Here is a 23,779-nt window from a genome sequence, read left to right as displayed (position 1 = left end):
TACCAAGAAACACTTTCTTATCTCCCTGTATGTCAAGTACTGTAGATAGTATTTCACTAGGACCAATATGGAAATTTTTAATTACTATTGATAGTCCTACTTGTTTAAAAAAAAAATCCTGACTTGCTAAATTCTAAGTGAAACATTAACTTCTTATTTTATGTTTTACAAATCAACTAAAAAAATAAAACAATTAAAATATAATTCCTACTTGGTTTTTATTTAAACATTTAAAAATGGTCCAATTAAGAATAATCTTACTGTTCTAGAATCCGAGAATGGATTATATTCGTCAAGTCCTGGTGGAACATTTCTTGTCACCTGTGTAACTGATGGATCCTAGAATAAAATTTGAAGGAGAAAAAAAAATTACTTATCCTTTGAGATATAATTATATAATTTTTGCATTTACATAACATTTGCTTTATCTGTACTTTTGATCACTCAACAAAGTAAAAGAGGAAAATAAAGATTATCAGATGCATCCAGTCCCATTTCAACAAAGTTGAAATCTAAATCCACAGATCTCACACCCTTCAAAGCAAAACAAAAATGGGTTAGATGCAAATCAGCTGCTAGTTATTCTATAAAGACAGAAAGTAGACCGCCTCCTAATAGCTGTGTCAAGCTGACTGCACAAGAGCAGCTGAACAAATTTTGGGTAAAACCACCATCCTTTCCTTTGGGCTCATGAAGAGTTCATGCTCTCCAGTTTTATAACATCTTCCATCAGTTTTCCCAACTGCAGATTTAAGTACCATATCACAAATCAACGTCGAATACAGCCAACGTCTAGAGCATTCAAGATTAAGTACCTCTTACTTGCTTTATTCTATGCCAATATCTCTACTTGACTGTTTATTTTTCCACTTGATCCTAGACAGTCTCCCAAGTATATTACTCTACTAAACCAGCTTTTCAAATCTTTTTATATTGGGCTTTCATAAAAATAACTGAATCACAAAATCCCAGACATTTATTTTATCTCTGTTGATTATATGAAAAATATAATGAACATCAACAGAATCAACTACATAATTCATGTGAAAAGCATTTTACAAACTGTGATACAGCTTAACTTGCCTTCATAGCTCTAGTCTCAAACTGTAGCATGAATAAGGATTAAATAAAGTGCAGACTGCTGCCTCCCACCTGAGTTTCTGATTCAGGAGGTCTAGGGTGGGGTCTGAACATCTGTACTTGGTTCCTAGGTGATACTGCTCTCTTTCAATACTGTACTTTTTCCAATCCATTTTCTTCAACATAGTCTTCAAAGTTACCTTTCAAAAATGTAAAGCTAATCTTATTATTCCTCTTCCTCTAAACCCTTTCCCTTGACTTTCATCCATTTTGGATTTTTAGTAGCTTTCCACTAACTGTGAGATAAAATAGGAATCCCTCAAAATGAAATACAAGGCTTCTGATCATGTAGCCTGGCCCTTGCCTATTTTTCTGGACTCATCAACTATCTCATAATCACCCTCACCTTGGCATATCCTTCTCCTTTAGCCAAATGAAAAAAGCTACTGCAGGAGCCTCAAACTTGGAAAAAAGTAAGTGGCAAGGATAAAAGGAAAAGCAATAAATAAAGGCTTGCTTGACAATAAATTGGGAAGAAAGGACTAAAATGACTCTACTTACTCCCCAGGGTTCCCCATCCCCAAGTTTACCCAAAAGTGTAAGGAGAAGGGAGATTATCAAAAAGAGATGCATGCATCAGAAAGAAAATTAAGAAAACAAAAAATGAATATTTTAATCAAAATTTTCAAGTTGGCATTGCTGAAGTCAACCTAATTTAGTGAAGGAATCTGAGATAAGAAGCAGAGAGCTGAAGGTCAAATCCAGATGGGTTCAGCAGCAGTCTCAATCTGACCCTCACTACCACCCAATAAAAGCAATAACCTATGAGTCTGAAAGATACCATGACCTTCTTTTGCAATGCTTCCTCCAACTGGAAAACTCTTCCCAGCAGGGTCAGCCTAAGAAGCTCCAGGTATTATCCTATATGATAATCAATGATGTTCCCAGTAGGAGGCCTCTTTCCTAGTTACTCCACCCCAGGTTTAGTGCCCCACGCTCCTCCATATTTATCTCCATTAGCATTTATTTTACTGAACCATAATTTTTATGCAGGTCTTCCCCCTCCCCAAGTTAGACTATGATCTCTTTGAATTAATAAGGTTTTTGGTTTTTTATTTGTTTAATCATACATGCCTGGTGATACCGAATCTTCAAAGAGTATTACCACTCCTAAAAAGAAATAAAGCATTCTTCAAGATAGTAGCAGCAGTAATAAAAAAGAAATGCTTTCTGAAAAATTGAACATAAATATGAAAATAGTTCAAAACATGTAAATGAAAAAATGTTTAATCTCATTCACAAGAAATACTAATTATACTAACACAATCATTTCTTACCTATCAGATTAGCAAAAAATCCAAAAGTCTGACATAACCTTGACAAAGCAATAAGAAAACAGGGGTCTCAACCACTGCTAAGAGGAAAATCAACCGTTTGTTAGAATCTCTACAGAGGAAAAGTTGGGAACATGTAGCAAAATTACCTCTGCATTTATCCTTTAAACCACAGTCTTACTTCTAGTAATCTAATCCAAAGATATGCTGGCAAAAATATTGTATATAGTAGCAAAAGGCTAAAAGCAACCTAAATGTATATCAATAGAGGATGGTATGATAAAATAGTGCTAATGTGTTACATTGTTGTAAAATTATATAAGGTGATATATAAATTGCTAAAGAATGAATGAATAAAGATGCAGAGCAATGTTATCTTGTGTGTAAAGGTGGAGGGTAGAATGAATGTATTTACTGTGCTTTTTAAAAGAAAGAATACATCCAAAACTAACAATGAGTGCCTATGAGAGAAGAAGAGAAGAAGGAAAGAGTAAAGAGAGGAAAGGCTTGGAAGCTAGACTTCTCAAAACATACCTGTTTTGTAGCTTTTACTTTGGAACTACAAAAATGTTTTTCATTATTATAGAACAAAATTAATTCAAAGGAAAAAAGGAGAGAGGCAGAAGTAGGGTCATAAAGATACTATTTAGATATGAGGTGTCCCCCAAAAGCTCACATGTGAGACAATGCAAGAATTTCCAGAGATGAAATGATAGGGTTTAGAGCCTTAACCTAATCAGTGGATTGATTCACTGATATGGATTAACTGGGCAGCAAATGTTGATAGGTGGAGTGTGACCAGAGGAGGTAGGTCATTGAGAGTGTAACTTGGGGTTTATATTTTGTCCCAGATTAGTGGTGCTCTCTCTGCTTCTTGATTGCCACAGCTGGGCTGCTTTCCTCTTGCATCCCCTTCCACCATGATGTACCACCTCATCTTGGGTCCAGAGCTATGGAATCAGCTAACCATGGATTGAACCTCTGTAACCTTGAACCAAAATTAACTTTTCCTCCTCTGATTGTTCTTGTTAGGTCTTTTGGTCACAGCAATGCAAAAGCTACCTAAAACAGTAACATACAGCTTAACCAACATTCATACTATTTATGTTGTTCTCTCAATGCCACAGAAATATACTGGGTCCCAACTTTCATTTTTCAAATGCATGTACCCAGATACTCAAGTATCCTAAAATTTACCTTTCTTTTTTTAAACACTTTTTCTTTTAGATGTTGATGGACCTTTATTTTACTCATTTATTTATATGCAGTGCTGAGAATCGAACCCAGTACCTCACATACACCAGGCAAGTGTTCTAACACTGAGCCACAACTCCAGTCCCTATTTAAAAAAAAAAAAAAAAAAAAGTATAACTTAGTACCCAAAAGACCCAAAATGAAATCATTCTTAAAATGTTCCACTTCCAACTATTGTAACCAAATTGTATTTGCTTCTTCTGATATTAATCCAGGCTGAAAGTTAACTGACAGTTTGACAAAATCATTGTCTCAAGTGAACAGAGTTTGCTTCTAATCCACTTGGAATCTTTCCTAATGCAGTATTAGATGACAAAGCAGTAGAGTCTGTGCAGGATATGCCAAGGCTGAGAATAGATTTAGGAAGTAAAGAACTGATATCTTTGAATTATCACATAGTTAATGTTTCAAGTTAATTTCAATAATTGTGAATGGTGTTAAAAAATTCACAGCCTCTAAACTGGGAGGAGTCAATAGAACTGAAGATTTAAATAATGAGTGATCTTTTTAATGTCTATTAAGTATCCAATATTTACTAAAATTATTTCCAATCCTTGTTGTGATCCTTTTAGTTGACTGTACAGTTTCATTTTCAGAGAAAGAAGCTGTAATCTTAAAACAAGTTCAGGAAACTTTCTCAAGATCAATTAGTAAGTCTCAGATAAAATTCAAAACTAGGACTTTCTAATGCCTATATACATTTTTTCTGCTGGATAAACTAAACAGAGTTCAGGACAATAACAACTTTAACCAAAAAGACAATGGTTGAACTGATTGTAAATGATTCCAATACGTTGTCAAGAAAATGTTATTCTTTTTCTTCAACACAATCAAAATGAAATTATTTCAACTGACAACTTGGTTTCTTCTAGGGCAGTGGTTCTCAAATTTCAGTATGCACTGGAATCATCTGGAGGCCTTGTTAAACTCCAGGTTGGTGAGCCTCACATTGAAGGTATCTTTTTTCTAATTCAGAAGGTCTGGGATGGTAACTGAGAATTTGCATTTCTAACAAAGAACTATTCTGAGATAGTCTTATTTTATTGGCTTACAGGAACATACTAGGCCCTGTATTTTATTAACTTTTGAATAACAAGTAAGGCATTCTGCATACACATTAAGGCTGGATCTTTATTTCATTAGTGAAGCCAAAGATAATCTGCCAACACTTTAGTTATACCACTTAACATCACAGTCATAGTTCATTAAAAACCAGATGCATTATGAAAATGAGTATTTTTTTAAATAAGAGAAAAAGTAAAACTTTTCCATCTAGTATAATTAGCTTTTTAAAAATCTTTAACCTCAATTTCTTTATCAAACCCATCAGGGTAGTATATTTTCAATGTATTTTAAATGATCTTCTACATGGATGATTGTGTACAGCCACATATCATGTATCCATTACAATCTCTCTTAGCATATAATTTAAATTTCAAGGTTAGTATGCAAAACCTTGTATATCTTGGGTACTTTCTCTGTAGTAGAAAGAACACTAGTGGAGGAATCAGACACTGATTCTAACAATGACTAGTGACTCTAAGCAAGTCACCTAAATTCTAATGTCATTTTTATTATCTTTAAAACAGGTAATTTTGATAATCACCCTGGTCAGCTGCAGCTCTGATATCTTGTGCTACAGACTGAATGTCATGCTTGGAAAGTTAACTGCCTGTATTCAAATCTCAGTTCCAAGACCAAGAAGGTGTAAACTTTGAACAAGCTTCATACTTCACTGTACATCAGGTTTTTTAATCAATAAAATGGCTGATGAGGCACTACATGTAAAGTTACTGTGTGTGGAAAAGACTTAAAAACTGAGGCTGCTCTCATGGCCGCTTATGATTCACTGAGAATTCAATAAAGAATAACCAATACATGAATCAGCCAAAAACAATAGCCACACTCATCTTCCAAGGAAAACTTTTCAGAAGCAGTTCTTTGTCCAACTTTTGTGTCTTGTGACCCTCTAACCACAGCAACAGATGACAGGATGAGGAATTGGCCTCTGTACCATCTTTAGAACCAGACATGAGGATGACCGGCAGGCCCCAACAGAAGTAACTCTAGATTGGATGATGCCTAACCAATTCAATTAGATCCTTTTTCTTGAGGAGATGGAATATGAGACATTAAAAACAGCTAATTACTATCAGTAGAAGCCGACACCACCAGTCATGATAGAGAGACCAAAAGAAGCTAAGTCATAAAAAGGTGATTAGAAAAGGAGCAGAGAGCAGCAAGTACAGCATGTGAAGGGAACAGAGATTAGTAGAGTTGCCAGTAAGTCACCAGAGCAAAGACAGAGCCCATATACACAGTTACTGTTCTGCCATTCTGACTGGTGAGAAATGGCAGCATGAAAGCAGTTTTCACAAAGTACTGCAGTTCTTCAGACAGCAGCACGGAGAAGAAAGGAGGAAATGTGAAAGGGGCAAAGGAGGAAAAGCAAGGTGGCAGAGATCAATCTCCACTTGAATCAGTGCATCTCAACTTTTATGCTTTAAAAATACTGATTTCACTTGAAAATGGCTTCCACTGCTTGGCATGGAGGAGGTCAATAGGAAGAAAGTTGGGACTGAGCAAACACCCTGTAAACTCCCAGAGTCACTTTTGTTACACTCAGAGATGGACTTGGTTGGACTTTTTTCCCTCCTCAAAAGTCTTTATAATAGGGGTTGGGGTTGTGGCTCAGAGGCAGAGTGCTTGCCTTGAACATGGGAAGCACTGGGTTCAATTCTCAGCATCACATAAAAAAGTAAATAAATAGGAGAGCGCCATACTGTCCAGGTACAACTACAAAATTTTTTTAAAAAATCTTTATAATACACTTGGATCTCTTAAGGTATGTCTTTAAGCCTTAAAATCAGAACAGATAGAACCAATACTCTTTATCATTTTGTATTCCATTAAAACTCCATATACAGGGCCAGGGTAGAGTACTTGTCTAGCATGTATGATGTTCTGGGTCCGATCCCCAACACCACATAAGAATAAATAAATAAATAAATAAATAAGGTATGTGTCTGCCTACAACTAAAAATATTTTTTAAAAAACTCTATGTACAGCGTTTGAGGCCATCCTATATTTAAATAACATCTGTGAGAGATTTTAGTAAGTATAAACATTTACTGATCACTAGTATACATACTGATCCCCAACATACTTATGATTAACAACTGCTATAGATTACTGCTTAATTTAACTCTAGTTTCACCTTCTTTTTATTCCCCCTCCAACTTTAAAAATAATAGAATACAAATATAATTCTAATTTCTGTCCTTTTATTTCCGTTGGTTAGATATTCCCTGCAGCTTAGGACTGGGAAGCAGTTCAACGGTAGAGCACTTGCCTAGATATTCTCTACAGTTCAAAATTTATGCCACCCTGACAAAGCATATCTACAAAACAACAACAAAAAATCCTCCTTGTATCAAAGCTTCATCTCCTGCCACCTTTTCTTAGGATTATCCTAACAAATATCCCTTTATCTCATAAGTTCAACTGCTTCATCAGAATACCACATCTCTATATTTCAAGTCTTCATCACTTTAAAATATACACAAGCAAAACAAACAACAAAAAACATTGTTTTAACCAAGTCACCCTCAGGCTACTACTATCAGTTGCCTTTCCCACTTCCTTTCAATCCACTTTGCCATTTCCCCCTCCTTCACCCTGGATCAAGCTGCCAGCATTTCTCACTTATAAACTGAAATAGACTTCTTACTAGTCTCCCTCTCATCCTTGAACTCTTTCCTAGTCTATTCTCCATAAAGAGCTCAAATGAGCTTTTCAAGATATAAGTCTATCCATGTCATACCTATGGATTTAATTAACATATTTTAGGCCTTTAAAAATTTTTAAATAATAGAGAATGGACAATGAACATGGGGTGTAGACTGCAAAGATGGGTAAAGTCACATCCTTTGCATAAATGACAACTAAGGAATGTAGACAAACTTTAGATTGCAGCAGGACACTCAATTGACATTCTTTCATCTCACATACTTTACAGTATGCAAAAGTCATCTACTGTTATTATAATTGATAAAGAAAAAATTTAAGATGTCCTAAATTTAGTTATTTAATCACAAAGGCTGGAGGGTGGAGAGAAAGAACAGAAAGTCAATCAGTTAACAGTAATAGATCAAAGCAAAAAATAAATAAATCTATTCCACATTCCTGAATGTAACTTAAACTCAATGTAAATTCAAACCCCAGGCTGCTGGACCACCAAGCATCATCAAATCCTGCTTACAAACCCCAACCAATTCAGCAGCAACAAATACTTCTTACGGACCATCCTCCTATCCTAAAACTCTCCCTGCTTCTCATTATCCTTCCCTCTTATCTATTGTCAATACAGGCTCAATATAAATAATTTATGCTTCCCTTCTCCAAATTTTCATTATAAAAATGTTCCTGGCTTATGGGTCCAGTGGATATACTTCCAATTATATCTAGCCTTGTTCTTTGCTACTGGTAGCTTCAGGATCTTGTCCTAGGACCAGTCCTCCTCAGTCTCAAGAATTTTGCTTTAACATAAAATATTTTATTCATCTAGACCTATCCTGAACAATATGGTGGTCAGTAGCTCTTAAAACATAACTAGTGCAATTAAGATGTGCTGAAAGTATAAAACACCAGATTTTCTATTTCAAAGATTTAGTACTTATTAAAATGATACCATGTAATAGTTCTAGTCCAAGTCTGTCATTCCTGAGTAAACTGAAATATTATCCTGTGTCTGAATTTCCTATCCACAAATGCCTTCTGCCTTGGATGCTACACTTTGGGGAATAGAGGCTACAAAGTGAGCAATGCTTCTTTGTCCTTCAAGACAGCTTAGGCAGCACCTTCTCAGGAAGTTTTTCTCCTGCAATATGAAAAACGTGCTACTTTTTTCTTGACCATAAAGGCATTTATCATGCATTATGTTTCCCAACTAAAGGGTGGACTTATTGACATAAAGGACTTCTCATCTTTGTATCCATAATGACTCTCATAGAGTTTGACTTTGGGAGCTCCACATATATTTGCTAAATAAATATCCTACTCTGTTCCACTGCAATGGTAACAAACTCTTGGAGACAACTGAGCTCAGTCCTTTTTACTCTCTAGTACAGTCATAATCATTACACAAAATTTTAAATAATTATGAAGACATAAACTGACAAACTCTCCATTTTAAGTATAATGATTTGTAAAAATTGAGAATATGCTTTGCTTGCCATTGCCAGAATATGACAATTAAGTCCATTCAAATCTCATTAATTATATAATCAAAACAACAGAAATTTAATGGTTTACTGGCAAATATTAAGACACCACTGAAGTAAAGGGTCCTGCTATTCCAAATTTCACTTTCTATGTTGTGGCACCATACCTGAGCTGCATGAACTACATACAGAAAGAATAACATGTTTAAAGCCAGGCACAGTGGTATATACTTGTAGTCCTAGATACTCTGCAGGCTGAGGCAGGAGGATCACTTGATCCCAGGAGTAGAGGCCAGCCTGGGCAACACAGCAAGCAAAAAAGAGGAGGGAAGAGGGAGGAAGGAAGGGAAGGAGGAGGAGGAGGAGGGGAGGAGAGAGGAAGGAGGGGGCGGAGGAAGAGGAGGAAACATGTCTAAAGATAAAGTGGTGGCAAAACCCCAAACACATGACTTCTTACAGAAACAAGTAAGTGGGCAAAGAACTGGAGATTTAGATATTTTCAAAATGTCTTATATCTGTAGTAAATTCTTAAGGAATATTTTTTAAATAAATTAACTTTAAATAAACAACCAGTACTTCTTACCACATAAAGAAACTAACTCAAAATGAATCAAAATCCTCAGATATGCGTCACAATCATAAAACACTTAGAAGAAAATATAAATGTAAATCTTACTACACTGGGTTAGGCGATAGTTTCTTAGATATGGCACTAAAGGTACAAGCAACAAAAGAAAAAGGAGAACATTGGATTTCATCAAAATTAAAAGTTTTCATGCTGTAAATCATACCATCAAAAAAGTAAAAATATAATTCACAGAACTAGAGAAAATGTTTGTAAATTTGGTGTCCAAGTGACTTGCATCTAGAATAAAGAACTGTTAACAGTTCTAAAAAGGCAACACAACTTTAAAATGGGCAAAGGGTTTGAATAGACATTTCTTTAAGAAAATAGACAAATGGCCAGTAAGCACATGAAAAGATCATTAGCCATCAGGGAAGTATAAATCAAAACTGTAATGAAATACCACTTTAGACCGAATAGGATGGCTTTAATAGAAAAGACAGTGTTGGCAAGAATATGAAAAAAAAAAAATAGAATTCTCACACTCTGCTGTGGTCATGTAAAATGGGGAAATCATTTTGGAAAAAATAATTGGCAGTTACCATATGACCTACCAATTCCACTCCTAGATATATATCAGAGAATAAAGGCATGTGTCCCCACAATATCTTGTACAAAATTATTCACAGCAGCATTATTAATAGTCTCAAAAGTGAAAACACAGGTGTATATCGATTAGTGAGTAGACAAATAAAATGTAGTATATCCATACAATGAAATTTTATTTAGCAATAAAAAGAAATGAAGTCCTGACTCAAGCCACAATATTGATGAACCCTGAGCAGATTATGTTAAGTGAAAGAAGTCAGCCTAAAAGAGTATATATTGTATGATTCCACTGACACGAAATGTCCAGAAAGCATACCAGTGGTCACCTAGGCATAGAGGGGTTGGGGGAAATGTGGCATGACTGCTAAAGGGCATGGGGATTCTTTGCAGGGTAAAGAAAGTATTCTCAAATTTATGGTAGTGTTGATGGCACTACTGTAAATATATTTAAAACCACTGAAGTGTATCCTCTAGATGGATTAATTGTATAGCTTATGAGTATATCTCAGGCAATCAGATGTAATATTTCTTGGAAGAACTGCTGCCAAATGGCAATAAATCCTTAGGTCTCCCAAATCTAAATACCAGCTCACTCCTGCCTTCATTAACCAAATAGGTATGCTTACTAGGGAGGAAGTAAGGAGAGATGGGAGTGGAGGATGAGCAATCAGGGACTACACTGACACCACACAGTAGAGGCTTTCACCTAGCATTCTGTTACACAGAATCACCAAAATATGTTCTGAAATTTGAGCAAGTGGTTAGCTAATAGAGTTAGATGTCCCAATAACAATGCATTGAAGTCTATAGACGTACAAAGAAAAAGGCTGGTCATGTAGAACAGGAAAATTCTGGGTCATGTGTGTGTCCAACTGACACATGAACTAAAATCACCTTTATGGTCAGTATGCTTTGACAGGTAAAGAGACACTGAATTGAGATCCTAAAGGTGGGAGAACAGCAGAGCTTTCCCACACAAACTATTGACAGATTTCTGTACAATAAAGCTTGTTTTATCATACAGAAACTCCATTTATCTTGCCTTTTAAGACATTTAAGTAGTGGAATACTATACACAAACACACACACACACACACACACACACACACACATACACACCACCAAGTCCTCTAGGCCTAAGTGACCATCAGTCTGGATGTTTTATATCAATGGAATCATAAAATTTGTAGTGAAAGACTGGCTTTTTCCATTCAGCATAAGGTATTAAAGGTATCATTAAAAATGTCAAGCAAAGACATGAACAAATTTTAAAAGATCTCAATAGTTCACTTGTACTATAGGCAATCTACTTTTAAATATAGTTTTTCCACCAGAAAGTAAGTTCAGGTGGAAATATTCATAGAATGTTTTCTTATAAACTAATATTAAACAGTGACCAATTTTCAAGGTCAATATTTAGAATCACAGTACCACGGAATCCAAGCATTCTCTACAACAATGAATCCATGGGAGTGGTGGCAGGCTGGGGAGGGGAGTGCGGACCATTCATTGTAAACCCAGGGATTTATCTTCTGCTAGCCCTCTGACTTAAAAAAATAATAATAATAATCACAGCTTCAAAAACTATTAATTCAATTCAAATATAAAAGGAACACTAAATGATCTTTTCAAAGATCTCTAACATTATGTTACCATGTGCAGAAGTCTCCCACATTTCAGTGAAACCTATATTATAAGATGATTTGTCAAAAAAAATAAAATAAATTAGTTATCCTCAGTTCAAGTTGCAATACATAATAGCTTCTAAAAATCCCTGAGCTTTGTAAGGCAACCAGTAATTTGTATGGCTTGTTTTTGTTACTATTTCTGTTAATACCAAAAAGTTTCAAAGTTAATAAAAATTAGAGTCTGCCTTAGAAAATGCAAGCAATTTAAGGATGAAATAAAAAATAAATAATCATATGTTACAGCCAGAAAATCTTGCACTATTATTTATTTTCTTTCTCTGTTATTTTAAGAGAATTTGCCCCCCAATCCCCCAACATTTCTTATAGTTCTTTGGAATCAAGACAAATAACAAATACTAGAAACAGCAAAGATACCAAATGAAGTAATTTACCTAAGGTCACCTAAGCAGCCTGGTTCCAGAGCTCACCTTCTTACCTACTTACTCCCTATGCAAATCTAATTTACACCTTCCCCTAATTCCCTATAACACTGGGCTAAGAACACGTAAATATTTGCCTGCAATATGTAAAGCTCACAGAACATATTCTTATACATTCAGCTCTAAGTGGTTGTTAGCCTATTTTGGGATTCAAATCTAAATATTACCATTAAAACTCAAACAAAAAGCATCTATCACACTTCTTTTATGCTTAGGGAATATGTGGCATGTTTATAATACACTACTTACTTATAAGCAATTCACTAATATGTATGACTCAAATACCAAAAGTTAGGCATACATAAAACCACAGGTCTGATCAAATCAGTCTAAAAGAAACATCAACATATTTACCAAACAAGTATCAAGAGCTCTAGGAAAAAATGTCAAACAATGGTAAAAATATACCTAGCATATTATCCCTTGGTCATATTCCTGATGCTTTTATCTCAACAACTACCACTTTAATTTGTCACCACTTTCCTCATATTCCAAATTACTATGTGAACATTTTAATCATCATTAGAGGATTCTCACAGGTAAAATGATTGAAAAGTATACAACTCCATCACTAATTATTTCCCTTGGAAAAAGTGGGAACTTTCAGTACTTCCTATGTATATAATGTTCCCACAATATACATTGTTTTCACTGTTTGACAAACAAAAACCTTAATAGCCAGGCACAGTGGACTGGAGGTGCAGCTCAGCATCAGAACATGAAGCCCTGGGTTCAATCCCCAGTACTGGGGGGTGTGGGGAGAGGGAGGGTCAGGAACCCACTTGCTGAATATTCTCAGTCATTTTTACTTTCAAATACCTGAATTGTGTTTTCTTCTACTATCAGTCAAGTTAAAATTATCAGTATCAAACTATCACAGATCCTTTATTTCTAGTTTTATCTCTCCAATAGTCGATGCTTAATCAATCTCACCAATACTCAAAATATATCAACACTTTGTAATATCCACTTGTTCTTTGATTGATGAGTTTGAGTCCCAGTGTTTTTGCTGACATATAAAAATATATTCTGTAATTCACCTGTATTTTGTAAAATAAACAGAAGTGTTTCTTTTTAAGAGAGTGTATAAAGAAAAGGTTAAGTATCAAGTTAATGTTGATAAGTTATTTATAATTACATTCTAATAGTAAGTGTAACACCTATTACATTGGTTTTTTTTAAGTATTAATGTATATAAGGATTTAAAAGTAGTTGCAACACAAATGCTGGCAATGTCAGAAGCCAGGTAAAGTAATATATACTCTGGAAATACCCGAATACCTATTGAGTAATAAAAATTTCTTACAACTCAATTTTTAAAAAGCTAAACAGCCCACTCTAAATATATGCAAAAGATCTCAATATTTTAGTAAAGACATGAAAAGATCCTCAATATTATTAGCCATCAAGAGAATGAAAATCAATATAACAAGATTCCACTCCACACTGACCAGGATGGTTAGAATCAAAACCAAACAACAACAAGATGTTGGCAAGGATGCAGAGAAATTTGCAACCTCACAGACTGCTAATGGGAATATACAATGGTGTAGTCACTTTGGAAAAGGGTCTAACTGTTCCTCAAATAATTAACCAGAGAATTACCATATGAACCATCAATTACATGCCAAGTACATGACCAAGAGCCTCTGAAACAGATGCATGAATATTATACCAGCATTATTCATAACAGTCCCTCTCATAATGAGAATAACCCAAGTTTCCAGCAACTGATGAGCTTCCTCCCCCCACCTCTGCTAGAGACACATTAAGTACAAGTTTCACCACTAAGCTATATCCTCAGCCCAACATTACTAATTCTTAACAGGACCCAAAGGAAGCAAGCTGAAAATGCTACCTGCCTGCAAAGAGGGGTCATTTATTACAGGGAAAATAAAGGACCTCTCAGATAACAAAGTCAAAAGCAGAAAAAAAGCAACAGATGAGAGAACCATTTCCAGGTGACAGAACTGGGTCATAACCAAGGAACCTCACTCTCCCCAAAATAGGGGACACTAACAATATGTGCCTGACTAGATTTCAGAACTTCTCTGGATCAGCATTTGCTACATGCCTTCTACTCCTCCTCTGTTTTAAGGGGAGTGTCTATGGAGGTTATCCTGTACCTGTATCACCATGCTAGAGGGGGTGTGTCTTTTCAGTTCACAGATCTCTATCAGCTTGGGCACAGCACTCCCTTCCAGAAGTGGAGTCTAATCTTACCCTTCCTTTTTAAATCTGAGATGACCTTGTGCTTTTTTTTTCACTAACAAAATGTAGCAGAAGTGACATATGACTCAAGAAGTCTTGTAGTTTCAGCTCTTGTCTTCTTGGAACACTACTACTATTATCTAAAAAGCCCAGGCTATTCCCAGTAAAGAGGCCACATGAAAGAAAATCAATCTGCCCCCACTGATGCCTCCAGATAATGAGTAGGCACTTGAGTGAGTACATCTTAAACTATCCAGTGAAGCAGTCAGATGACTGAAGCCACATGACTGACTCTAGCATTTAAAACACAACAATTAAACACACACACACACACACACAAAAAAAAACCTTCCAGCTAAGTCTAGCTTAAATAACAAAATCACTAACCCATGAATTGCTTTAAAACCACATTTGAAACTGTTGAATACCAACAGATAACTGAGATAGTGGTAAATAAAATAATTGTGCATCTTAAAATGGGCAGCATTTTAATTCTAGGGCTCCCAATCTTCTGACTCAAAATTTTAAATTGGTAGAAAAACAGCAACATCAGCTTCATGTAAATGTCACTATAAATGTAGTAAAATAAAATGGATGACATCCTTGATGTTATAAAATGAAAACAAGTGGAGGCATAGTCTTGGGTACCCCAAAATTCATATGTTGAAAGCTAAACACCAAGGTGATGATGTTAGAAAGTGGAGCTTTTGGTGAGTGATTAAGCCTTCCCAGAATGGCATTAATGCTCTTAAAAAGAAGGCCCAGAGAGCTACCTTCCCCTTCTGCTATGTGAGGACACACAGAAGGAACCATTTATGAAAATCAGGTTCATATCAGCACTGAATCTACTGGCCACTGGATCTTAAACTTGCAGCCTCCAGAAGTGAGAGCAATAAGTTTTTGCTATTTATAAATTGCCCAGTATAAGGTATTTTTATTATAGCAGCCTGAACAGATAAGACAAATGATTAGCAACTTTGAATTATGGGTCAGTTTTTAATGGCAAGGTTTAAAATTGTTCAACTAAATTCTTAAGATGTCACTAAAATTACTATAAGCTAAAACATAACATAAATGAGAATGGTAAATTTCAGGCCATTTTTAAAAGACGTTCTTATGGGATATGTTCTAAGACACTACAGATACCAGAAATAGAGATTTATATATATATAAATAAATATGTATATATATATATATAGATACACATACATACACACACAAAATATTTAATTTATAAATTAGGCATAGTAAAAAATTAACAATAACTAAAAAATAGAACAATCATAATATACTATAAAAAAGCTTATTTAATATTTATGAACTATTTGCTTTTGAAATTTTTTCATTTAATATTTTCTAAAAGTGGCTGACTGCCGCAGTCTGGCTAGGCACAAATCACTAAAGCAGAAACAAACTTTATTTCTGAACTCCCGCGAACACACCCACGTGGCCTTCTCTGGGTCACACCACACACCAACCCGAACTCCCTCCACCGGAACTTCACCAACCAACGAAACTCTCCATGGAATCCCTGCGAGAGCTCAATCAGAACTCAACGGGAACTTCGGGAAAACTCAAGTACTGGCAAAAGGCTAGGAGCCATCCCAACTTGGCTGTGGCTCTCAACAGTTGACCATGGGTAACTAAAATAGGATGAGGGGGACTATTCTATTTAAAAAGCAGAATTACTTCTTAAGGCCAAAACAAAATGGTCATTGTGTTCATATTTAATGTCAAATTCTTCTAATGGGGGGCCCCAAATAAAAAACAAGAATTTTGAAGTCAGAAATACAATGGACACATTGTGCCACCAACAATGGACTGGTAATCAGGACTCCAAGAGTGTTGACACCAATTCTATACTACCTACCCATGGGTGAACAAACTACACTAATTCTGGCCCTTAGTCATACATTTTTATCCTGACTTGCAGAAACCAGTATAACTAATCTCTGTTGGTTATTGAACTCTCCTTTACAGGCTTGTTTGTCTCCACATTAGACTAATATCCATTAAGGATAGAGATATTTCTTCAAAACTTGTTGAATGAACGAACAACTGAACAAAAGAATAAGGAACATGCCAATTGTTAATACACACTTATTATGAAGAAAACATTTTTTTCTTTCAAGCTTAACAACTACACTTAACAACTCCAGAATGGATTTTCAAACTTCCATACAATTATCTATTTATTTCGGAATACTATAGTTTTTCAATTACTTCAAGTTTCTTTATGAATAAAAACATTCAAACTTCATAAAGCCATTTACTATGACTAGCACCACTGGAATAAAGCAGGTGATCCAAAAAATAAATAGAATGAATTGAATCTAGGAAGTAACAGCCAATAAAATCAAGTAAACCACTGTAGTCATATCACCTAAAAGGATTCTACTCAGAAATCATTTTATGACATGGCTCAAATGAAGATGTTTGCACAAGTGTTCCTAATATAATGGTAAAGCAAAAGTAATGTTAAGGAGTAACAAAATGATTATCAAACCTGATTTAATCAAAAGTTAGAATAGATAGCAAATGTGAAATATCAAACAAGATTTGAAAAGAAGGATGATCATAAGGTAACACACATATGAATCTAGGAACTATTTAGCTTTAAGTAGAGAATATAAAAAATGTTATTTCAAAAATCACTTTTATGGCCTGTGCGGTGGTGCATGCCTGTAATCCCAGGTGGCTCAGGAGGCTAAGGCAGAAGGATCACGAGTTCAAAGCCAGCCTCTGCAACTTAGCAAGGCCTTAAGAAACTCAGCTACAGCTTGTTTCTAGATAAAATATAAAAAAGGTTGGGAATGCGGTGAAGCACCCCTGGATTCAATCCCTGGCACCAAAAAAAAAAAAAAAAATCAAAGCAGAAGAAAAAAAGTACGTACTACAGATATAAACTTTGAGCAGGGGCAGTTGTATACAAAATAGAAAAAGATCATTCGGAAAATGTATACAACTAAGTCTTCTTTAAACCTAAATTATCTATTTCTTAAAGCATTTCATGTACTTGAAAAATCATTGTTCCCATATTCAAAGAAAGCAAAGTTTATAATTTTATATCACACTGAATGTATACTTAAAACTACTTTGGGGTTTAGAATTACTACAGTAACAATATGGATGTCAGAAGAGGCAAGTGTCATGGCAACATTAGATGTCACAAAAGAGCAGTCGGAGCTAGGACGACAATATCTTGCTTAACAAGAGAAGTTAATATGAAATGAGCCATGTAATCTATGACTAAATAAAAAATAAACCGCACCAATGAGATATCTGAATTAGGAAAAGCTAACAGGTTCTTACTATTATACCTTCAAAATATTTTAAAATAACACCCATTTGGCAAATTATGAAATGTCTCTTTAGGAGCTCTGTGATTTCAGAATAACTTTTTTCCCCCCACAGCATAGAAGGGAGTCTAACTACAACAAAACTTCTGGAGGGAAAAGTTCTCAAAAATGCAACCAAATCATCTTTTACAAAAGCTAAAAGCTACAGGCCAGTTGTACTAAATTTTCTCAAATGACATTGGGGGCAAGAGAATAGTGACTGAGTACTTCATATTTCTATAAAGTAAGTCAAATTGTTAACTATAACTAGGATCATTTCATTAAAATAATCCTTCACGAAATTATCAGGCCACCATCAAAACAGGCATTTTTCCCCCCTCTTCCTGAGTTCTTCATAAGAAGTAAAACCTGGAATAAGAAAGAGAAATAAACCAGAAGTGCCACTTGTGTGACCACACATTAAAGTTACTATTTTGTGACTACAAATTAAAGCTACTAAAGCACATGGTCAGGAGAAATTAATAAACAACCAACAGTTGGAAACATATTACACTTTCTAAGCTTTACCCTCATTAAGAAATCCAGAGCACTTTTCTAGAGATAGTTGCATTTAAGCCCAGATAATGAATATTTTAGCTGCCTTTCTTTGCTGGTTTGTGTGCCAAGCCCTTTTGAAGCTGGGGATGATTAGGTCGAATCCAAGAAGGAAAGCAGCTCTTGCGGGAAATGGTATCTTCAAACAGCCCAGAACACTAGTGACGCACTAGGAGCTTGGAAAATATCCCGTCCTTTACCTTGCTAGGAGCAGCTAGGTAGGAAGATGTCGACCACGTGCACTATTGTTTTCCAGATATGTTTATTTATTTTTAACTTCTGCTTTGATATCAGTTCCCTTAACCTCAATCTAATAGGGGGAGGCGGCATGGCAGCGCCGCTAGTGGTACCTGGGCTCAACAAGAGTTTAAATAATAAACACATATAAATATATTTTTTAATTGCAGCATACTCGGTACCCTCATCTCTTGTCCTGACTTCTGCCATCACCCCACGCTGGTCTTCTTCGACACTGCCGCTTCCTTGGGTCCCCATGACAACCCCACCCCAGGGCGGGCCCCCTCGGCGTCCTCCTGGCCCTTGCCTGGGCCTGCCAGACACACTTGCCCAGCAAGTGACGGCTCCACCTGCCTTTCGGCCGCCACCCTCCCAGCTCCCAAGAATAGGATGAGGGCCCAATCCCGGGAGAGGGCAAGACCCTCATCGGCAGGTGACGTGGGGCGGGGCAGCCGACGCAGAGCTGGGGAGGTTCCAATCCAAACCTCAAAGAGCGTAGTGGGGGGCCAAGTACGACCCCCAAATGGGGTGCGGCCGTCCCATCCCCTCTCTGGCCGAGGGACAGGTACAGGGGACGCGAAGGAACTCGTTTGTTGTCACAAACAACGACGCGTCTTGGCGGTAAGAGATGCTGGGGCCGAAGCTCACCTTGAAGGGGTTGTTGAGATCCGGATCCGCAAACGGGTTACTGTCAAAATCCGACATCTCTCTCGCGCTCAGCGTCACCCACCCGACCCAGGCGCAGAGAGAGAGACGAGGCGAGGCCGCCGCCCCCCTGCGCGCTCACGTCGCCGCCGCTGCCGCCGAGCAGATCCGGGTGCAGCTCGCGGGGCCACCCAGCCGGCCGTGCCACTGAGCATGCCCGGTGCGACGGGCTCCGGGCCGGCGGCACAGCTCCCGCTCGCCGTCCCGTTCCTCCGGGCCTGGATCCCACGCTCCGGGCTTTGGCTAGGATCGAGGAGGGAGCACGGGCGGAGGGAGCCGGGAACGGAGGGGGAGCGAGAGTGACGCGTCCCACACTCCGAGGACCGAGTGAGACGAGCGATTAGGTCTGGTTTGAAAGAGATTATATAAACATGGATTTGAGATCGGATTCCTAAGACCCACCGTGCCAGACTTTAAAGAAGAGGTGGTGTTTTGTGGGGAAGAAGCACCCTGACCCCACTTGTCAGGTTGGGGAGGCGGTCTGGGACGCGGCCCGCACACCTGGGGAGCCAGTGACCGACCGCGGCAGTCAGGGAACTGGAGAAACCTCGGCAGCTGTCCCCAAAGAACTGCCGCGGGTCGCAGCCCTCGATAATGAATTTTGCTCACGCCTGACCCAACCTGGGAATCCTAGCCTCCCATTTTCGTGCCCCCCCCCCCCATTCTAGGTTGCTTCAAAATCATGGAGAACCATCTCGACGATCCGAACTTGCTCCAAGGAGGTTTGGGAAAGAAATGAGATGCAGTACCGGGCCTCAGTACTTCCCATCCACCCCTACCCGCCAAATGATGGCGTGGGAGCTGGAGAAGGAAAGGAAAAGGGGGCTTGAGTCCTGATATCAATGCCTCCAAGTTAATAGGAGTGAAAGACAGAAGCCGGGTTTTTGTTTACTTTCAGATATTTGGGTGTAAAATATACACCTCTTGACTTTTTGCTTATTCTCATCCCAACGTCAGGAATGAGATTAGCATTTGCATGTGTAAGGAATACTTTTGTGTACATTGAGCCACTCCTGAACTTTGTTGGGAGGATATCGCTTTCCTCACAATTGTCTTCCTTCCGCGCTGACATAAAAGCACTCAGATGAAGCTAGTGAGAGCCAGAATTAATTTGACTTTCTAAGTTTCTAAGAATTGGCAGTATCTAGATTTAATCTTCCTAGGCCTTTGGGGTGGGAGGGCTTACACTATGCAAAGTCACCTAGGAAATAATACTTTCTCCTCAATGTGAAAACACAAGCTGGAAAAGAAAACACACTTGCTGTAATCTGTCTTAGATTGGATCCAGGCTGGCATAACAAAGCAGCTTCTCCTAGGCAGTGGGACTGAAAGTGTCAACTATCTAGTAAGTGATAACAGATGAGAATAATCCCCTCAGAGCTGTAAGAGTCTAGATATGAAAAAGCAAGCAATGGATTGTGCTTACAATCATACTCAGCAGCTGCCTGGTGCCTGGTTTATAACAGTGCTTCTAAATGTGTTGGGTTCAAATTCCAATTCTGATAGTACTTTGTGCCACTCACTTCACCTCTCTGAACCTGCAAAAGGTTATTTAAGAATAAAATGAAATGATATAAAAATGTATTTAGAGCCTATTAAATGTCCAAAAAGGTTCCTATGTGCTTTGCCTCATCCCTACTGAACTTGACTTCACTCAGCTGATCTGCTTCTCTCACCAATATGGTCCTCACTCTTTCCACCTATCCTCCAAAGGACTCAAATAATTGGTAGCTATTTACTATGCATCTAGTATGTTCCAAGACAATAAGTATCAGTTGAACCTGTCTTATACTGTTTATAACTAATAGCGTTTGCACATAATGCAAAGATGTAAGACTTCATTGCTGTAAAATCACTAGGAATACTTGTTAAAGTTGCAGACCCCCACCTCTTCATACCTCCTATTCTGAAGATTCTACTTCAAGGGGTCTAAAATAGGGGTCCTGAATTTGCATTTTTGTTCTATATTTAAAATGTCTTTATATTAATGTTATATAAATGCATAAGATGGATTCATCATATAGTACTTTTTTTTATTCTTCAAAGAAAATTTTTGTTTATCTTCTCTTTCCCTATGTTAAAAATCTTGTATATATCTTTGAACAATCTTACAATATTATATATCCATAATCACATACTATACCACTCACATAATCATAGTACAGGATTATGTACTCTCATACTACATCTTGACATTGTGAAAAAATAGGATCATATGCATATTTTTCTGCAACTTGTTTCCCCTCACTAAATGGTAACTTATGGCAGAGTTTCTCAGCAATATGTGCATTAGCAAAGAGACAAAGTTTTCTTATGCCAGTATGCCACTTAAATTTTTTTTTTTGGTAATTCTTTTTGGGTTGTTGGGGGCTACCAGGGATTGAACCCAAGGACATTTAACCACTGAGCAACACCCCCAGCCCTTTTATTTTTAATTTTGAGACAGGGTCTCACTAAATTGCTGAGACTGTCTTTGAACTTGTGATCCTCCTGCCTCAGCCTCCCAAGCCTCTGGAATTTCAGGCTTGTACCACTGTGCCCAGCTTGCCACATAAGTATTATCACATTATGTGAAGCAAAAAAGAGTTGGGAAGCATGGCCTAATGGAAATCCCCCCAAATCAACAACTATCCATAGGTTAGATTTTGATCACTATAACAAAAAAAAACAAAACAAAACTGGAGATAAATACCTTAAAAGCAGAAAAGATTTACTTTGGCTTACAATTTCAGAGGTTTCAGTCCATGGTTGGATGGACCTATTATCACTTCGGACCTGTGGTGAGGCAGAATACCACATCACAGAGAACATGGTAGAACAAAGCTCCCCACCTCATGGCAGCTGGAAAGCGCAGATAGAGATAGAAAGTGAGGAAAGGGCTTGGCTCTTAATATACCCTTTAAGGGCATGGCCCCAATGACCTACTTCCTCCAAATAGGCTCCACTTCTTAAATGTCCCGGCCTCCCAATAGTGCCACCAGCTGGGAGCCAAACTTTCAACATATGCTTCTGGGATGCATTTAAAATTCAAATTATTTATTTCTATGCATGTATGAACCCAACTACTATGTATAATCATTAAGCTCTAATAAAAATAAATAAAATGCAAATTATAACAATGTATCTAATTCATTATTTTTAAATACTGTAAACTCAGCCTATATAAAGGATCCCACAAGATTCTGATAGTGGTGATGTGCTGACCACAGTTCAAGAAACTGAGAGGAAAAATATCGAGATATAAAGTCCACAGGTGAGTTTATTTATTCATTAGCTTTCGTGAAACTAAAATTACAGGATATGAGAGCTGAAAGAAGTGTCAGCCTCTCTCATGACAGGTGAACAAACTGAGTTTGGGTGGGTTTAGTAATTTGTTTCGGTGGCAGAAGAAGTGAATGGGAGAATTGGGAATAGAATTCATGTCTTTTGACTCACATCTCAGACATTTAATTGATTTGGTTAGTAATAATTTTACATAGGAAGAGGAATTGCTACATATAAGGTAGAAAGTCTTCACACAAGAGACCGTTTGGTGTTGGACCTGACTCTTCAATTTGGTAAAAAAGAATCTAGAATCGAAATTAGTTTCTAGGTCCAGTTGTGCCACATATCAGTTGAGTGACCTTGATTGTATCAATTCACCTTTCTGACCTGAGTTTCCACTCTAGTCCATCAATCAACAAGTATTTCTTTCTTGAGTACGAACTAAGTGGTAAGTAATATTTCAGATGCTGGGGATTAAGCAGTAAAACAGACACAAGGGTTAGACTTGCTCCCAAGAAACCTCCTAAAAGGCCCAAAATGTGGTTAAACAATACCTCATGTCCTTCAAATGATTATAACAATATATTAATCCATGAGAGTGGTTCACATCTTCCTATCCCTGTTTCCTTTTTCCCTTAGGATATGCTACACATCATCATCATGAAGCCTTTCCTCAGCTTGATAATGTAATTTGTGCATACAGTGGGCAAGGGTTATGATCCAAATTCTATATTTTCTATACTGGCAAATGCTGAGGAAATGTCAAGTTAGAAATTTACTTTTTTTAACCTCAAAAGGTTCACTGGATTCTGGTTTCATTGATGGGTCAGAACTAAAATCTATCATATTTTACAAGGGACTCGTTCTCCAGAAATACTGCTGCGTCTGCTTCTACTGATACCACGAGATCCCAACAAGAACATATCTGGCCCCTTATTCTGCCACTGACTATGTTTCCCAGGAGGGATTAGAGGAGATGAAGGCAATGTGTGATAGGCCAAATAATAGCCCTGCAAATATGTTCACACTCTAACCCCTGCAACCTATAACTATGTTACCTCACATGATAAAAGGACTTAACAGATATAATTAATGCTAAGGACCTTGAGATGGGTAGATTATCCCAGATTATCTACGTGGGCCTAATGAAATCATAGGAATCCTTAAAACTAGAGTAGGAAGGCAGAAGTATTGCTGACTTTGAAGATGGAGGAAGGGTTCATGAGCCAAGGCAAGCAAGTGGAAGAACTCTAGAAGCTGGGAAGAACCCTCAGCT

At 37.3% G+C, this 23,779-nt stretch overlaps 1 protein-coding gene across 2 annotated transcripts in view; it reads right to left on the bottom strand.

Annotated features, from left to right (window-relative positions):
* Scamp1 (secretory carrier membrane protein 1) overlaps positions 1–19,411 on the bottom strand; it is a 99,484-nt gene extending 80,073 nt beyond the window's left edge. The window contains exons 1-2 of one of the 2 annotated variants that reach the window (XM_005328988.5): positions 19,183–19,406; positions 262–339 (exon numbers count right to left, since the gene is read on the bottom strand). In XM_005328988.5, the coding sequence (XP_005329045.1) occupies positions 262–339; positions 19,183–19,239 (135 nt within the window). In that variant the 5' untranslated portion in view covers positions 19,240–19,406. Of the gene's footprint in view, positions 1–261; positions 340–19,182 lie in introns of both variants that reach the window. The other variant, XM_021728879.3, reaches the window with a different exon arrangement.
* Positions 19,412–23,779: the final 4,368 nt, after the last annotated feature.

Source organism: Ictidomys tridecemlineatus, chromosome 1 (genome assembly GCF_052094955.1).
Source record: "Ictidomys tridecemlineatus isolate mIctTri1 chromosome 1, mIctTri1.hap1, whole genome shotgun sequence".
In the NCBI taxonomy this organism is placed as follows: domain Eukaryota; kingdom Metazoa; phylum Chordata; class Mammalia; order Rodentia; family Sciuridae; genus Ictidomys; species Ictidomys tridecemlineatus.
Note: the sequence above shows the minus strand (reverse complement) of the source record. Positions and strands in the feature narration are given on the sequence as shown.